At 38.2% G+C, this 17693-nt stretch overlaps 1 protein-coding gene across 1 annotated transcript in view; it reads right to left on the bottom strand.

Moving 5' to 3' along the window:
• kcnn2 (potassium calcium-activated channel subfamily N member 2) overlaps positions 1 to 10144 on the bottom strand; it is a 43746-nt gene extending 33602 nt beyond the window's left edge. The window contains 4 exon segments of the mRNA XM_046860439.1: positions 6420 to 6515; positions 8876 to 9379; positions 9381 to 9416; positions 9419 to 10144. Of these exon segments, the coding sequence (XP_046716395.1) occupies positions 6420 to 6515; positions 8876 to 9379; positions 9381 to 9416; positions 9419 to 9730 (948 nt within the window). The 5' untranslated portion in view covers positions 9731 to 10144.
• Positions 10145 to 17693: the final 7549 nt, after the last annotated feature.

Here is a 17693-nt window from a genome sequence, read left to right as displayed (position 1 = left end):
TTGTCTGTCTCTTGGTAAAGGAGGCATGTCCTTCATGACCTGGTTCAGGTGTGAAGGAGCCATTGTCCAACAACAGCTACAGCTTTTTTCCCCCAAGCCTCTATGTTTTCTGCCAATTTCTGACTAAAGATACAAAAATCTTGAGGTGAACTTAAAGGCCCTGTCCACTTTTTCCCTAAGCATGAAACCCTGACTGTCCAAACACAAGTTCATGCTGACAATATTAAATGCTTTACAATAGGAATGACCCGAAATGTCAGGATAAAATAACGCCTCTGCTGTCCTCTTTCTCAGGTTTAATCGTAAGCTATGATTGTTTGTTACAATACAGTGTATTCCACTGAAGCCTTACTGAACCCCTTCCTTTATGGGCTGTCACAAATCTACACGATCCAATCATTTCCAGTCTCCATTTCTCTGTGGCAAAAAGTAGATGATTCAGCAACTGCTGTAGCCGATAGTAATAAAGTGTTAACAACTTTACAGTGTGATAACATAAAAAAAATGATCAGAAGAACAGTCGAGCTAATAATAGCCACTAGCTAAAGGAAATGGTCGACGTAATGAGAAAGTAATGGAACAAGGATATAACTTTTTCATATAAAATCCTGCAAAATTGTGGAGTGCCAGTGAAAACGAGTGAGCGATACGAGGAAAAAAGTGATGCTGGTGAGGTTCGGGCTTAGCCACGCTAACACGTTTCACATTCTGGCGTCTCTGCACGGGAGCTACTGACACGTATTGCACAAACCTGATGCCCTAAACATTTTGAACGGATGCCTGGTCTCTCCGGATTCTTCCGGCTTGCTGAATTAAAGATGGAAAAACGAGAAGCTTGGAAACTATCCATGCTTTATTCGCCAGCTAACTCGTCACATTTCGTAATGCTAATGACCCTACTGACAGGCAAAGAAATGCCCTTAGAAAGGGGTACTGATGGTTGGAATGTGTAAAATGGTGCTCTGATATATGTGTGTGTGTGTCTGTGTATGTGCGGGTGCGCTATTTACGCTGGCAGCACCTATTTTGTGGCAAACCATTCAGAAGATCGATGTCCCTTTGAGACGTGCAGGCCTTAAATACAAGAGAAAAAAAAATCCACAGGAATGGAGTTTCTGAAATTCTCTGGAGGTTTCTGCAAATATTTGCAAGACGAAGCATGACGCCCTACACCTCAGACTGTGTTTGTGCCACAACCAGGAATTAGCTTTGTGTAATTCTAATCAATAATGAACAGGTATGAGGCAGGATGTAATGTAAAAAGGGAAAGAACAGTTGAGTTATAAGGGTGTAAACTGTTTCTCAAAGGTGGGACTTTAATTGTCCTACTGCAAATGTTTGTGGAAGGAGGGAAACAAACGCCACGTGCCATTTCTAAACACTTCTGCTAATGCGCTATGTTGCTCATTTCTCTGTCTAGCGCTTCTCTCTCACTCGGAGCAGGCACACTTGCTTTTATAGGGTTATAATGAGCAGAAATTACTGGGAAAAAAAAGGAAGATGAGGAAGGGGAAAAAAGGGATTCAAATTTCAAAGGATAGACCTGAAAACCTCGTCTTTCTAAAGAAAGCAGCATATGTACACACTTATGGAAAACAGCAGGTCCTGTCTGTGTCAAGAACCATGTCCTTGTCTTTGATTTCTATAATGTAGTGCCAGACAGGGTCCTTTCCAAATCAAATCTAATCTAATCTAATTTTATTCATCACATACACACCTACAGAGTATGACATGTAGTGAACAGCTTTTTACGACGGCCCAAAATCAAAATATAAAGTATAAAAGTATGAATAAAAGTATAAATTATAATTATAAGGATATATATGTATATCCTTATATTTTATACCTTATAATTATACACACACACACACACACACACAAGACTAAGACAGCATTTGCCAGATGCTCTACTTCAGAGCGACACTTAACTCAGGTACAACTGAGCGGTTGAGGGATATGAGGGCAGTTTGGTGATGCTGAGATTCAAACTCACCAATACACACCAAGCTACCACTTCCAGTTTGGTGAAATTTGTACCTACTGATTGACCAAACCAGTATTGGACATTTGGAACATTTCTATTGGTCTTTCAGAAGACCTAATGATTACGGATGACATTGTGGGTGAAGTTAACATAACAGTTTTTACATAACAGTATTTACATGCCATAATCCACCAGCAACAAGCATGCAACATTACTGAGGGCCTTTTACTTTTGAGATAATGTTGCTTTACTTCAAAATGTAACATTGTGTTCTGATTTTTTTTGTCATGATTTTCCTTTCATGGTTTTGGGTTGCATTTCACCCTCTGTTTGAATTCGTACAAATTTCTCACAATTTTTTTATTTTTTTTTGCAGCATGGCCTAGAAAGGTTTCTGATGGGTTGACATTTCTTCTCTCAGGACACCTCAGGTCTAAATGTATGTATCTGAAGGGAATAAATAATGCCAAGGTCAATATTTGTGGTAAACTATTCGTCTATTACAATTGTACAAAAAAAAAGAGGCCTTAAACTAAAAACAACTCAGGATTCATTGCAAGGACATGTTCTAAATAAAAACAGCAAATGGCAATAATGTAATGCGACGCTAAAATGTACCTAAAACAATGAATCTTTAAAGGTAGATAACTGATATTTGGAGGTAGAGGGGTAGAGTCCTAGCTGAATAAAATATGGTTTATATTTTTATATCATGAGGAAGCAAAACATTTATGATATTTGGCTAGGAGCCTGATACAGATGTCTACATGACCTCCAACATGATCATGATCTCTGCTTTTTTTAGTCTGTTATTTTATGGTATAAGTATGTATTTTATGATATTTGCACTCTTACTTGTTGCCTGTGTTAAACTTTATGTTTCTTCCATGTCAGTAATCTTGTTTCAGGCAAAGAAAACAATTTGCATTCATTTATTATTCATTAACTATTTACTAATAAAGCAGCACAGTCATTTAAAATATATGAATTTGTTATGTAATTATATAATAAGAAAGAAAATGTATACGGATGCACAATACAAATGGAGAATATTATGCAAAGACAGATCATACTTCTGTAAAATCACTATCCAAGGTATTGGAAGATTCTATTAATATTTTGTCATAAAATGAGTGATATCATAATCACTTAATAATCCCTGATGCCACCTTTAAAATGTTTTATACAATAATTCTATCCAGCCATGGAATCAAAAGACAGTATTTTCCTCACCTGGTAATAAATATATACACTACGACTCAAATCTAACCATTAATATCGTCTTAACAATCTTACATTCACGCCAGGCATGTTTAATGTTTATTGTTCTATTCATGTAAATTACATAAATATTATGTAAATATTATGTAAAATATTATGTTTAAAGCTTCCTTGTGCTGTGTGTAAGCTTTTGTGCAACACAATTCTACTAACAATTAAATCAAAAGTCAAAAATGTAATTTTTAAAATCTGTATTAGTTTGCATGCATGTCAGCTTATGATATAATTATATATTATATATTATATAATATATAATAATAATAATAATAATAATAATAATCTCAGATCAATTTATGAATAGATTTTTTAAATACAGATTTATTCAGAAATCTCACCAAACAATTTAGTTCCTACTTATTATTATTTAGTAAGTAATGCATGTGTCCTTTACCTGTTTCAAAATTAACCATGTAGCTACAGTTCTGAAAGAACAACTGTGTAGTTTAATTTTTTGCTGAAATTCTCTTATAAATCTGTAGATATGCAACTTTGCACCTTCCATGACCTCACCAGGAAGTGGAAAATTTCTATTACAATGTCAGTTCTTATCTTTGTTATCATGTCGATGATGATGATGATGATGATGATTATGATGATGATGATGATGATGATATATATGACATTCCTCCTGTTGTTTTGTATTGTGCAATTTTGGAAACAGGAAATACATACAGTGCCAATGAAAAGTATGTAGCACCAGGGTTTTGAAGAAATGTTGTCTCATTTCACTGTGTACTGCATTAGCTATATATGGTTGAAATGATAATAAAAACTTCTTGACTTGACTTGACTTGGAAACCCCTAGTCTTCTTTGGTTTTTGAGACACATGCATGTTTCTTTTGTTTATATGCAATAAACTCGGTAAAAGGAAAAAGCACACAAGAACTGGACAGTGAATCACTGGAAGAAATTGGACAGATGAGTCCAAATTGGACATTTCTGCTATAACAGAAGAACTTATGTAAGACAGAGAACAGGAGAGATGTTATTAGCAGACTGCCTCACCCCCACAGTCAAACATGGAGGTGGAGGCTTAATGGTTTGTGGTTGTTTTAAAGCAGGGAAGGTTGGACACAATTCTTAATCTTGTAAGGAGTCCTGAACCAACATGGCTCCAATTCCATACTTCAACACTATGCAATACCGTCTGGATTGCGGGTCACTGGAACTGACTTCACCATACATCAAGACAATGCGGACGTCCAAGCTCCGTAAGCGTTATTTAGAAAGCAAACAGTCATCTGGAGTGATCTATCATAGAACGCCCTGCCCAGTCACCACACCAAAATCCTATTGAAATGCACTGGGATAAGGTCAGAAAAAAAACTAAATGAAATAGTTTGCTGTGCAGAAGCAAAAGAAACACAAAAAACTAGGTGTCTCCAAACTTTTGATAGACACTGCAATTCCATTCATTATTTTCAACAGTTTAATTTCAAGTCCACCAAAAACCATATCCGTCATCATGTTCTGAATTTCAAAACATCTCCACATCTGAGGAGATATAGAATTGTGAGTCCAATGAGAGATAAAGGTCAGATAGGTTTTACTAGGGCTTGACATTTCGAGATGTCTCAGAATACCTCGCAGGCCTACTGTATGTCTGAAACACATCAAGGCTCCTCTGTGATTTCGCTTAACCCTGGCATGGATGACCGGGTGCACGTTTGGCGCTACGGAGCGCTGCACTTATCAAGCAAACTGAATCGCGAGAAACGCTCCTGCTAATAAAGTAATCAATTTGTTTTAACGATAAGTTATCTATAGAAGCGCTCGACTAATTTAATGGTCTAATAGGTTCACTTGTAGCTGGAATAATGCAGTGCTGCGAATGTTAAATCAATCCAGCGCTGAATTATTGGACCTTTTGAGCATCTAATGAGCAAAAAAGGCAGTGATGATGATGTATATATAGAGTGCATTGAACAGGTTTTTATTTATGTGAGAAAAAAAATACCTGCCTGGTGGCCTGATAATAGGTTAAACTGCTGAAATATAATACCTTAAGCCATTCGGAAAGTTTAGTATATTGTGAATGAAAGCTGAGAATGCAAACATGGGCTTGATATTGATCTTCACACCGCCAGCCAGTGTGCAGAAACAGAAAAATAAAAGACACTCATGATAGCGTTGCAGTGTGTTTAGTCATTTTCTGATTTGTTTCAGAAATTACAGGAACCAGAATGAGAAGTAAGCATTCACCCAGCACTTAGTGACTGCAGTGGGGGATGAAATGAGAGAGAATAACTGAGATCTTGCTAGGAAAGCTGATTCGATTCTCAAAGGCTAAAAAAGAAACAAGAAACAGAACCAATGCCTTAATCATATTCTCATTTACAAGATTCCAAGGCTCCTTCTGTTTTTTTCTCGCCTCTTAACAAAGCAATACACATGATACACAAATATATGAGCTCGAGATGAAATCAAGGCTCACGGTGAAGAAGAAAAAAAAAAAAACAGCTGTGACGCAAGGTCATAAAATTGAGCTTTGTCCAAGTGCAGGCAGCTGCTCAGCTGAGCTGAGCCCAGAGTCCGGAGTGTTCTCTTAACCCTCTCAGGAGCCAAAATGCCCGAAACGAAACGATTACCCTGGAGAACAACGCAGAGCTTCTGGAGCAGAGCCTTACGCTGTGGTCGTGGTGCGTACAGTAAAAACAGCAGTGATGAATTAGTGAATTAGCGCCTACAGTGTGGCGTTTCTCCAGAGAACACTCACGTTCTCGGGCTAGAAATGAGCTCCTGTAGGGGATCCCCTACGACACTCGACTACACAACATGTCACAAAATCAAAATATAGTGTCGGATTTGATTGATGCTTTAACAAAAGATTACCCTCTGAACACATCTCTCTGGAGTGAAAAGTTTGAGATGGCTGGCGGACTCCAAAGGATAATGAGATTAAGGGATGGGATACACTCCAAGGTGACATAATCTGATTGTGTATTATTAACCACCACATTAAGTGTCCTTCTGAACATGTTTTCAGGAGGAAGGATGAAGCACGGATCACACTACACTCTCATAAAAGGCTGCTTTATGTGATTTACAGTGGACCCAATATGAAGTAGCAGGAGTGTGTGTGAGTGTGAGTGTGTGTGTGTGTGTGTGTGTGTGTGTGTGTGTGTGTGTGTGTGGTGTGTGTGTATGGGTTACCTGAATCTCCCGGGCGTGATATATGATAATCAAGCCGAGGAGGATGATTGTAGAAAGGCTTATCAGGCATTTTAGAGCTAATGAATACAACGACTCCTGAAAAAGAAAGGGAAAAAAATATATATCAGGTCATTTAAGGTCCTGAAACATCCAGCACACGTCTGTAGGTCTGTCCTTAAATTCCCTCTTTCTTGGAAATACATGCCTTTCCTATTAGTTACAATGTAGCCTGAATAATTCATACGAGTACTGAATAATATGTTTTGGAATTCATGACTGAATAATAATAAGCACAATGACAGGGTTAATGTAACCTGGACAGTATTAATGGGTGTGCTAATCCATGCTATTTTCATATGAATGTGCATATGTTTGCTTGGACGATTAGCATGCTTTGTGCTGTTTACAATAGCTCACAGTTTCTCCACAAGGACACAGATGGTGGTGAGATGAGTGAGTGAGTTACACAACTACTCGGATAGTGTAAATAATGTAAACTGTTGTAGCTCACTGATCGTGTTGCTACATAGAATTTTGTATGTAAAAATTCTTAAAAAATATCAGAATTATAGCATAGTGGTTTACTACTAAACTAGCTAACTAGCTCAAATGTAGTTATCACAGTGAGGCCTGAAGCATGAAGATTACTACCAAAATAGATTGCTTCGTCATTTTTAGAGAACTATATGGTTCATTTTGTAATGTGTTGCAAGTGCGGTGGTGTCTCTTGCAGAATAATGAAGCTAGCGATCAACATATCTCATCTGGACAACATTTTTAATACAGCAGTGATTAGCCATGCTAGCTAGCGTCAAAGAAATGGAGCTAACTATGAAGGTAGCTAGCAATATTGTTTATGTTACATGGATTATGCAGATGTGCTACAGATGTGCTACTGCATTAATCTAGAGGTAGTGAAAAAAATGGCTTATTACAATGCTTGGTACTTATGGAGTTAATTTAGTTAATGTTCTGTGAAGATAACACTCAAAATTTAAAGAATAATAGCATTTCTCCAAGCTAGCGATGTACTTTATGTAGACATTGTGTTGTTACTTAAAGGATGCCTCGATGTTTAATGTAAACTTCTTTTATACCCAATTTTTTTGTCATACTTAGGTGGATGTTTATTATATTTTTCTTTGTTTAGCGCTTTTTACAATAGACATTGTCGCAAAGCAGCTTCACAGAAATAAATAATTACAAATATTAATTTTAAATTTATAAATCATTCAATATAAGTTTATCACTTATACTGTATTTTCTCTTAAAACAGTCACTGATAATCCCTTGCTGTAACGCTATAACCTCTGAAAACCTACCTAACTACCTTATTTTGTCTAGCTTTTATAGTTTACTCTGATTAACTCCCATTACAATGCTTCGGTGTAACATTAGCTGACTTCTTTCAACGCAAATGAACACAAGATAGCAAACACTCCAGGCAGGAGGCCACCAGGCTGTCGGTGCTTGTAACCGTCGCTGCAGGATGTAGTTTAATCCAGAGGTCCTTAAACACTTTCAGAAGCTCCATGTTTTCATTCAGTACCAGTCTCACGCTAGCGGGTGATTTTCCTGCTCGTGTGTGTGTGGAACTGGATGAGAATACGGAATACAAACAGGCTGCTGGTGTTTAAATACTGCATTATGTATATTGCAAACACTTTGAAGCAGCAAGCCAAGCCATGTTTGGTGCTGCTTCATTAGTTTTGCACTGGATCTTCGAGGCTAATGTGGGCTGTCTGAAATCACACCTTATTCACTTGATAGTGTACAACATCAGTCACAAGTGCATCCTATCACTTGACATCCTGCCAGAGGTTAGTGTTCGGGAACGTTTAGCTTTGCTGGTACAGAAAACCCATTAGACAGTGTGCCATTTGGAGAGGAACCGGGGAGCAGTGTGTAAGTGTGTACACGGATCCTACTTCTGATTAGCTAATTATCAGGGACCTTAATTAGATTAATGTGGGTGTCTGAGACAGTTGGAAATCTCCACTCCAAACAACTAATGTTTAAGACCATCCATTATGTTCATCATTGACTTTAGTTATATGGTTTTACATTTTACACACTTTGGACCAAAGTCTTACTGAAAGAAAGGCTTCAAACCCAATTCCAGATGTTTTTTTTTGTGTGAACACTGCACACTTTGCATGAACAAGTAATGGCATTGAGAGAGGGTTGCAGTTTGGATTTAGTGGCCGTACAGTGGGCTTTCAGGAGCTGCATTATTGTAGCTCCAAACTATTGATACACATTCTGTATTCTGTACAAGCTCATTCTGTATCTAGGATAAAAAACATCTGTCCGGAAACCTTTGAATCCTCTAAATACATGTCTTGTATGATTAATAACATTTCAGGCATTTCTAACAGCAGAAAATTTATACTTCTTTTGCTTCTCCCTGCCGAGTGTGTATAAGCAGCAGCACTTTTTTTTTGCATGCTCTGTACCTTGCCGTACGCTCCCCACGAAAGCTCCGTCTCTATGACCATGACCACGATGCCGAACATGCCGAAGATGAGCGCGTAGTCACTGAGACGCTTCCGCTTCTCGAACAGGGCCCGCCGGTGCCCGAGCTTCTGGCCGATATTCTGGTTCTTCTTTTTGCCCTGCTTGCCGCTTCCTCCTCCACCACCACCACCACCACTACAACCTCCTCCTCCTCCTCCTCCTCCGCCGCCGCCGCCTCCTCCGCCGTCCGCCGCGGAGTACGGCACCGGCGCGCTGGCGCGGTTCTCCGTCCTGGCGTCCGCGGCGCACACGGGCTGCAGCGGCTGCGACTCCGAGTCAAACTCGTGCAGGTTGCGGCGCGACGAGCCGGCGCGGCTCAGCGGCCGCATCACGCCGCCGTTGTATCTGCAGCCGCTCATCGCGACGGCGGCTATTTTGCGGCGGGGCTCGCCGACCGGGCTTCCCGGCTGCTGCGGTTGATGGTCGTGGTGGTGGTGGTGGTGACGGTGGTGGTGATGATGGTGGCGGTGGTGGTGGTGGTGATGTTGCCTGGATGAACTACCATGACTAGAAGGCGTGAGCTCACACGCGCTGTACTGGCACCCCTGCTTCGTGGAAGACGACAAGGACAGCGTCCTGGCTGAAGTGCCGACTTGCGGTGGACACGACGGCCCGTGACAAACGAGGCTATTGCGCGCGGTGCAGGTGCAGGTGCGGGGGTCGCGCCGCCCGCCGGAGCGCTCCTCCTCCTTCTCCTCCTCCTCCCCCTGTTCTTCTCGCGGTGCGCAGTGCTGCGGCTGGAGGCGCTGCTGTAGAACGAAGCGACGCTGCTGCGGCTGTAATGGGCTTTCCATCCGAGCGCCGCCGCGCCGCTCCGCTCCGTGCCGACCGCGCGCTACGGTGTGTTCTCGTGGGCGTTCCCAACTTGAGTGCGCTCCTGGTTGCCATGGTTACCCTGAGAGCAGGTAAGCTTGGAAACAGATAGGCATTGGGTAAAGTCGTGCATGCCAGCTTCATAGGAAACACCACACACACACACACACACACACACACACACACACACACACACACACACCTGGCTTCTAAAAGTATTATACCTTTTTCATCCAGGTGCATCTTTCTTTCAGTTTTATCCAAAAGGGCACTTTTTTTTTTTTTTACTTTTTTATCCCATACTGTACAAACCCTCAAGGACACAATTTCTACATCTTTTATTCATTTACATTTCCGCCCTTATCCAGAGCCACTTACATTTATTCCATTAACACAACTGAGCAGCTATGGGATTAAGGGCCTTGTTCAGGGCAGCTGGTTGTGGTTACTGGGATTTGAACTCAATGCCTTAACCACTACACCACCACCTCACCACCACCTAACCCTAACCTTTGTACCTTAACTCTGTACTTGGAAAAGGTGCATGTAGTGTATTCCACACTGACAAGCCTACCTTTATAGTATTAAAGCCCATTAAAGGCCCAGATAATGATTTTTTAAGGTACATGCAAAAATACGCATTAAAGGTACACAGGATGTGAAATATACAGACAAGGAAAAGAGCAGTAATCTAGACTAATGAGCAGAAAGGTTGAGAAGATGAGGTTCCTCTACAGGGTTACTAGGATGACTCTCCAAGATAGAATAACAAAGGCATCAATCCAGTTAACCGTTGGAGTAGAAGCCAGCTTTTTCTGTGGCATTTCACTGAATAGAGACCACCCCCAGGCCAGGGGAAGATTATATCTCATAGCTGGCTTGAGGTTATCTGGGAATCCCTTTAGTCTTTTGTGCCAGAATTTGTTGCTGAGAATACAGAGGTCTGGACTTACAGACTGAAATATGGAGAAAATACAATACAAATAATAATAATAATAATAAAAAAAAGTATTAGGAAAAAAGTAGCACATTTCCAATAAAAAATAATTGAAGATTTACATTGTATTTTTGTTTATTTTTTACATGGTTGTCCTCTGGGGGAACCCTTAAGGGTTATACATAATAGATAGAACTCAGCAGTGTTTTTCCATTTCAGGAAGCTTCCATAACCTAGAATCTTTTCCAAAACCGTTTGTTAAGAACCCATCATTGGAAAAAGGAAAACTCTTTTCCCTCTAAATGAGTAAACAGTTATTATAAACTGAACTACATCATGGTTAAGAGTTGAGTTGAGAAAATTTTGTCCATGGTTGAATCCCCTAGCCCTTTAAAAACACTGACATTCATTAGGTAAGGAAATCGCTTAATTCAATGAGAGTTTACTAGTTTCATTTTACCAAAATATGCAAATAATAATAATAATAATAATAAGAGAGTAATGCAATAGTAAATACAAAATATTTTTTAAACATTGGTCTAATATTTAATTTACTTAATTGCATTTGAATTGTATTACTCCAGCTCCTCCATTGTTTCTGTAGCAGATCTGCAGCTTTGACTTTTTTTTTAAAGCAGGATAAATTGTACTAGGTTGGAAAAATTGTGTACAGATGCGAAATACTTCAATATATTTAATAGACTTCAATATATTTTGATATCTATAGTTGCATTTGAAAAAAAAAAATTTCAACAACAGGGGCTCTCCAACAATCAATCAGGGAATTCATTAACTGTAAAATAATCCCCAAATATTTTGTAAACAAGCTATTAAAGAATATTTAGAATACAGTACAAAACTATTTGTGAGTTTATTTGAGTTATAGAATCATAGAGTCGAAATCTACATGAATATGAAGATATGAAAGCCAAGCACTAAAGGAGTGTGTAGGTGCCTCTTTTGTGTTTTTTTTTTTTACATTATTTATTGTCCTAATACATTGGAAATTCTGAGTTTTGATTTCCATTGCTGCAACAAAATTGAAAATAAAAAACCTTGGCGCCACCTGCACATTAGGTATTGTACTTTAATTTAAATAGACAGAAAATATATTTAGCAAACTGCATTGATAAGGCATTTGATAGACAATAACACATCACACTTTCTCCTCATTTACACCAAAGTAGTTGATTCTCCAACGCATTTAATTAATAAAGGATAACATTGGGAACGCCTCCCAATGGTGTCTCTCATCTCATTTCTCCAACCACCTGCACTTTCATCATTGTTCTAATACAGAGTCAATATGAAGTCACAGGCCACAGGCGAGCCGCGTGATCAGGACCGGCGCAGCCTTTTAATTGAATTTTACGGCTTAATTAAACGTGTAACGTTTTACGCCGTAGGCTTGAGCAGGACTGTGTACAGATTTCACTTATTGGTTACATTCTGTCTTTACAACAGCCAATTAAACAAAACACACATTTACCTGTGAACTCTGTAAATATATTTATGTAGCCACAGAGCCAGAAATCACTTGCATTGGCTGTGGGCTTTGTCATTTGGTGCACCTCTGTAAGTGTGTAGCACTAACTGAATTACCACTGCACACTGATTTTTGACTCGAAATCAGAAATGTTATTTTATTGACGTTCGCAATAAATGAGTGCAAATATTTGCCAAATTTGATTTAGTCAAGTCAAGTTTTTTCCAATTGGGATTTTCACAACAAACATTGTCTCCAAGCAGCTTCACAGAATTTTAAGAGGTTAGGTGAATGATGTGTATTTATCCCTGATGAGCAGCCACGGCGACTGTGGCAAGGAAAAACTCTCTTAGATGTTATGAGGAAGAAACCTTGAGAGGAACCAGACTATTTGGTATAAACATTTATCAAATTTAACTCTGTTCATTATGATGCCATTCTGTGTATGTAGATTTTGTAAGAATGCTTTATTGATCCCACAGGGAAATTGTTATAATACAGTGTCCCTGGAGCACAGAGCTCAAGGGCCCCAAGGATGGCAGCTTGGCAATTCCAGGGCTTGAACCTCCAACTGTTTGATCAGTAAACTAGTAATCCTAAACCACTGAGTTACCTCTACCCTCTAGTGGCTGGTGCAATGGATAACGCTGCTCTGACATGGTCCTCCTTGCGTCCTCCTTGTGTCTGTGTGGGTTTTGTCTGGGCGCTCTGTTTTCCTACGACCTCCACCCAATTCTCACTTGCAGTTCTAATCCAGTTATGTGGTATACCTTCTATTTCACTCCCTTTCAGTAATTCTTACTCCCCAGAGTCACCATGGATCCTGAGACAATCCCAAAAACTCTGGGCCTGTGTCAAAAATATACCTAGAGCCGCAGAACTAAGTCTCTACACCCACACCGCACCTCACAATGTCATGTGATTTTTGGCGCACCTCTCATGGCACTCATTGTCTTACTTTTGCCTTTCATTGTTGTTGTTTTGCTCGGTTGTCCTCTTTATTATGTGACAGCATGAGGCAGGATTACACCCTGGATGTAACACCAACCCAGCAGAGTTCTTTGCACACACTCATTTATACCTAGGAATGATTTACATTTTTTGACCTATCGATATATATATTTATTTATATAACTATATAACTATATAACTATATAACTATATATATATATATATATATATATATATATATATATATATATATATATATATATATATATATAAATAATATTTTATTACATATAATTTTTTTACATACATAAAACTAATGAAAAGCAATCCAGCATTTTGGATTGTTGGGTTATTTTTGTATTTTTGAATAAAACTCTCCTGCTGTAGCATCTCACTGCTCAGAGCCACATACCTGGGTCAGTTTATTAAAAAAATGACAAGCTCAGGGGGCTGTGAGGTTTTCCGAGCACGTGACATTGGAATAATAATGCGGGAAACGTCGCAGTCCTGCACTGCAGTTACTCGCTGTGTCATCTGGGGCACTGAGCACAAACGGCAGCATGAGGAAAACCCCCTTCCTAAAAAAAATGAAAAAATACATGGCTGTATCCCAAATGCTCTATGAATGAAGCAAATGCTCTCCCACTCACACCCCCTCTAGTGCACTTTATATCTAATATGGAAAGATTTGGAATGCTGTTGTGTATGAATGTATATATATATATATATATATATATATATATATATATATATATATATATATATATATATATATAAATATATATATATATATATATATATATATATATATATATATATATATATATAAAATGTATCTGTCTGTCCGTCTGTCTGTCCGTCTGTCTGTCTGTCTGTCTGTCTGTCTGTCTGTCTGTCTGTTTGTGCCCGGTACCAAATGATCTACGGCCCTAAGATTATTCAGCGTATTTTAAGGATATTTATCTCAGTTTGTTTTTATTAAGTAAAATGTTCTTCATGCTGATTTTTTTCCCCACACGTTCATTTCTTTAAACAGCTCCGCATAATAAGACAATAAAAGGCTTTATGTTCATGTAGCTCTTTATTGTCTATGTTATTTTTCAGTTATATGAATGTTCCCGTGCCCTGTGCATAACTTAAAGCCAATATCTTATATAATCGATGGCTCTGAAAAGGCTGTCTGTGTCAGTGTCTGTCAGTAAATCCATCTGTTCGTCTCCCCTGACACACATTACACTTAAAGCCACTTTATTCTCCTACTAAGGCTTATTGACACAAGCAACTTCAAGCACCATCAATTTTCAAAGCCCAGAAAGTTCAATCACTACACAGTGAAAAGTATGATGAATGCGACAAGGTTGTCATGACATCAGCATCGAAAGGTTTTAACATTCAGGCAAAAACGGGTAATTGGATTATTCAGAAAAAACATTCAGGTGAGGCAATGTTCAAAAGATCATCCTAAAGAGGTGATAAACACCATTTCACACTTTTTATCTGTGTAGTGTTTTGGAACATACGTGAGTTACTTCCAGATCTCACTTAAAGCTTTAATCCAGAAACTAGGTGACTTTTGATTTAAACATTGCTGTATATTAGAAGAAGAAGAAAAAAAATGACACAAATCTTTATTTCTAATTAAACATTTAATATATTTTTTAATGGAAATGAAATGTAGAGAATGTAAATAAAATTGACAGCACAGTTTGGAAAAAAAGACTATCTCTATGTCACTGATATCATAAGCAATAGCTGTATTGGTTACAGGCTGATTATCTGCATTAGGCATTGACCTTTATTGTACTAGTGTACTAGTGTCTAGAATGGTAGAAATGACAATAAAAAAAAGCCTCTTGAATTGACTTGACTGTAAATGGGATTTTTTCTTTCTTTATAAACTCCAATCAGGCATAACATTATGACATTATAACATGAGCAGTGAAGTGAATACTGATTATCTTTTTATCAATGCACCTGTTAGTGAGTGGATTTATTTATTAGGCAGCAAATGAACATTTTGACCTCAAAGTTGATGTTAGAAGCAGGAAAAATGAGAAAGCCTAAAGATTTGAGCAAGTTTGACAAATTGTGATGTCTAGACGTCTGGGTCAGAGCATCTCCAAAGCTGCAGCTCTTGTGAGATGTTCCTGGTCTGCAGTGGTCAGTATCTATCAAAAGTGCTCCAAAGAAGGAACAGTAGTGAACCCGCGACAGGGTCGTCGGCGGCCGAGGCTCATTGATGCAGGTGGAGAGTGAAGGCTGGTCCGTGTGGTGCGATCCAACAGATCCAAATAGGTAGGTGGTTATAATGTTATCATGGTTCATTGTAAGATTCACTGAACTAGAAAACTTTGAGAATAAAATTGCATTAGTTGAATTGAAGTTTCTTTCTTTCTTTCTTTCTTTCTTTCTTTCTTTCTTTCTTTCTTTCTTTCTTTCTTTCTTTCTTTCTTTCTTTCTTTCTTTCTTTCTTTCCTTACTTTCTTTCTTTCTTTCTTTCTTTTTTTTCTTTCTGTCTTTCCTTCTTTCTTTTTTCTAAATAAATAAATATTATGAAATTCTAAACGAGAAGATCCGGGGCAACTTTTATTATAATAAAAATATAATTATACATATTATCTTACATGTTATATACATATTATCAAATAGTTTGGTAGAATGTAACATTTGCTTTTGGCCCATGGCACTTGATCAAGTTTGATTTTTGTTCTTCATAGCAAAAGGTTTGGGCACCTCTGCTATAAATGCATGATTTCTCACCAGCATCTATCTGGAGAAACCAGAAACCATAAACTGGCCTGATGAGTTTCTCATGATAGAAAACTGTTCTAAAGCACTGACACTCGAGACTTATTTCATTAAAGGGTGAAATATAACATCACCTTAGAAAAGTTCACTGAATGTAACTTTTTAAATAATATTAAAAACCTGTGTTTGGTACTGACCAAAAGACAGGAGGCAGAGCTGGAGGTGGCAGAGTTAAAGATGTGAAGATGAGATTTGCATTGGGAGTGACGAGGATGGACAGGATTAGAAATTAGTTTATTAAAGTGACCATGCAGATAAGACGTTTTGGAGACAAGGGGAGAGATGGTTTGGTCATGTGCAGAGGAGGGACATGGGGTACATCTGTAGAAGAATGCTGCAGATGGAGACTCCAGACAGGAGAAAAAGAGGAAGGCCAAAGAGGAGGTTTATGGATGTGGTGAGTGAAGACATGCAGGTAGTTGGTTTGAAAGAGGCAGATGGAGAGGACAGGGGGGTATGGAGACGGATGATCTGCTGTGGCGACCCCTAGCAGGAGCAGCCAAAAGAAGATGAAGAAGAAGAAGAAACCTATGTTCATCATTGTGAAAAAGTTGTGATTATGTTGGGAAACGATCCTGTGTTGAGTGCATTATTAAAAAACCTGTCACTTGAAATACAGCTCCAATTACTGTCACAGTCTCTGGTACAGAAAACTAATCAACACCGTATGTGCTACAAAATGATTAATAAACTTCAGTTATTTTTGTACAATAATTTCTGAATTAATTTTTCTAGTGCACTTTATTTCTAATATGGAAAGATTTGGAATGCTGTTGTATATATATATATATATATATATATATATATATATATATATATATATATATATATATATATATAAATAATGGACCAATACCCAGTCAAGGATATCTATCTATCTATCTATCTATCTATCTATCTATCTATCTATCTATCTATCTATCTATCTATCTATCTATCTGTCTGTCTGTCTGTCTGTCTGTCTGTCTGTCTGTCTGTCTGTCTGTCTGTCTGTCTGTGCCCTTTGGATAGGATCCCTGCTACAAAAGATTATTCAGCGTATTTTCAAGATATTTATCTCAGTTTGTTTTTATTAAGTAAAATGTTCTAAATGCTGATTTTTTTCTTCCACACGTTTATTTCTTTAATAATAAGACAATAAAAGGCTTTATGTTCATGTAGCTCTTTATTGTCTATGTTATTTTTCAGTTATATGAATGTTCCCGTGCCCTGTGCATAACTTAAAGCCAATATCTTAAATAATCGATGGCTCTGAAAAGGCTGTCTGTGTCAGTGTCTGTCAGTAAATCCATCTGTTCGTCTCCCCTGACACACATTACACTTAAAGCCACTTTATTCTCCTACTAAGGCTTATTGACACAAGTAACTTCAAGCACCATCAATTTTCAAAGCCCAGAAAGTTCAATCACTACACAGTGAAAAGTATGATGAATGCGACAAGGTTGTCATGACATCAGCATCGAAAGATTTTAACATTCAGGCAAAAACGGGTAATTAGATTATTCGGAAAAAACATTCAGGTGAGGCAATGTTCAAAAGATCATCCTAAAGAGGTGATAAACACCATTTCACACTTTTTATCTGTGTAGTGTTGTGGAACATACGTGAGTTACTTCCAGATCTCACTTAAAGCTTTAATCCAGAAACTAGGTCACTTTTGATTTGAACATTGCTGTATATTAGAAGAAGAAAAAAGTGGGTGGGATTTATTTATGAGGCAGCAAGTGAACATTTTGACCTCAAAGTTGATGTTAGAAGCAGG

This window comes from Silurus meridionalis, chromosome 11, assembly GCF_014805685.1.
Source record: "Silurus meridionalis isolate SWU-2019-XX chromosome 11, ASM1480568v1, whole genome shotgun sequence".
Lineage (NCBI taxonomy): Eukaryota > Metazoa > Chordata > Actinopteri > Siluriformes > Siluridae > Silurus > Silurus meridionalis.
This window is presented reverse-complemented; position numbering and strand designations above follow the sequence as displayed.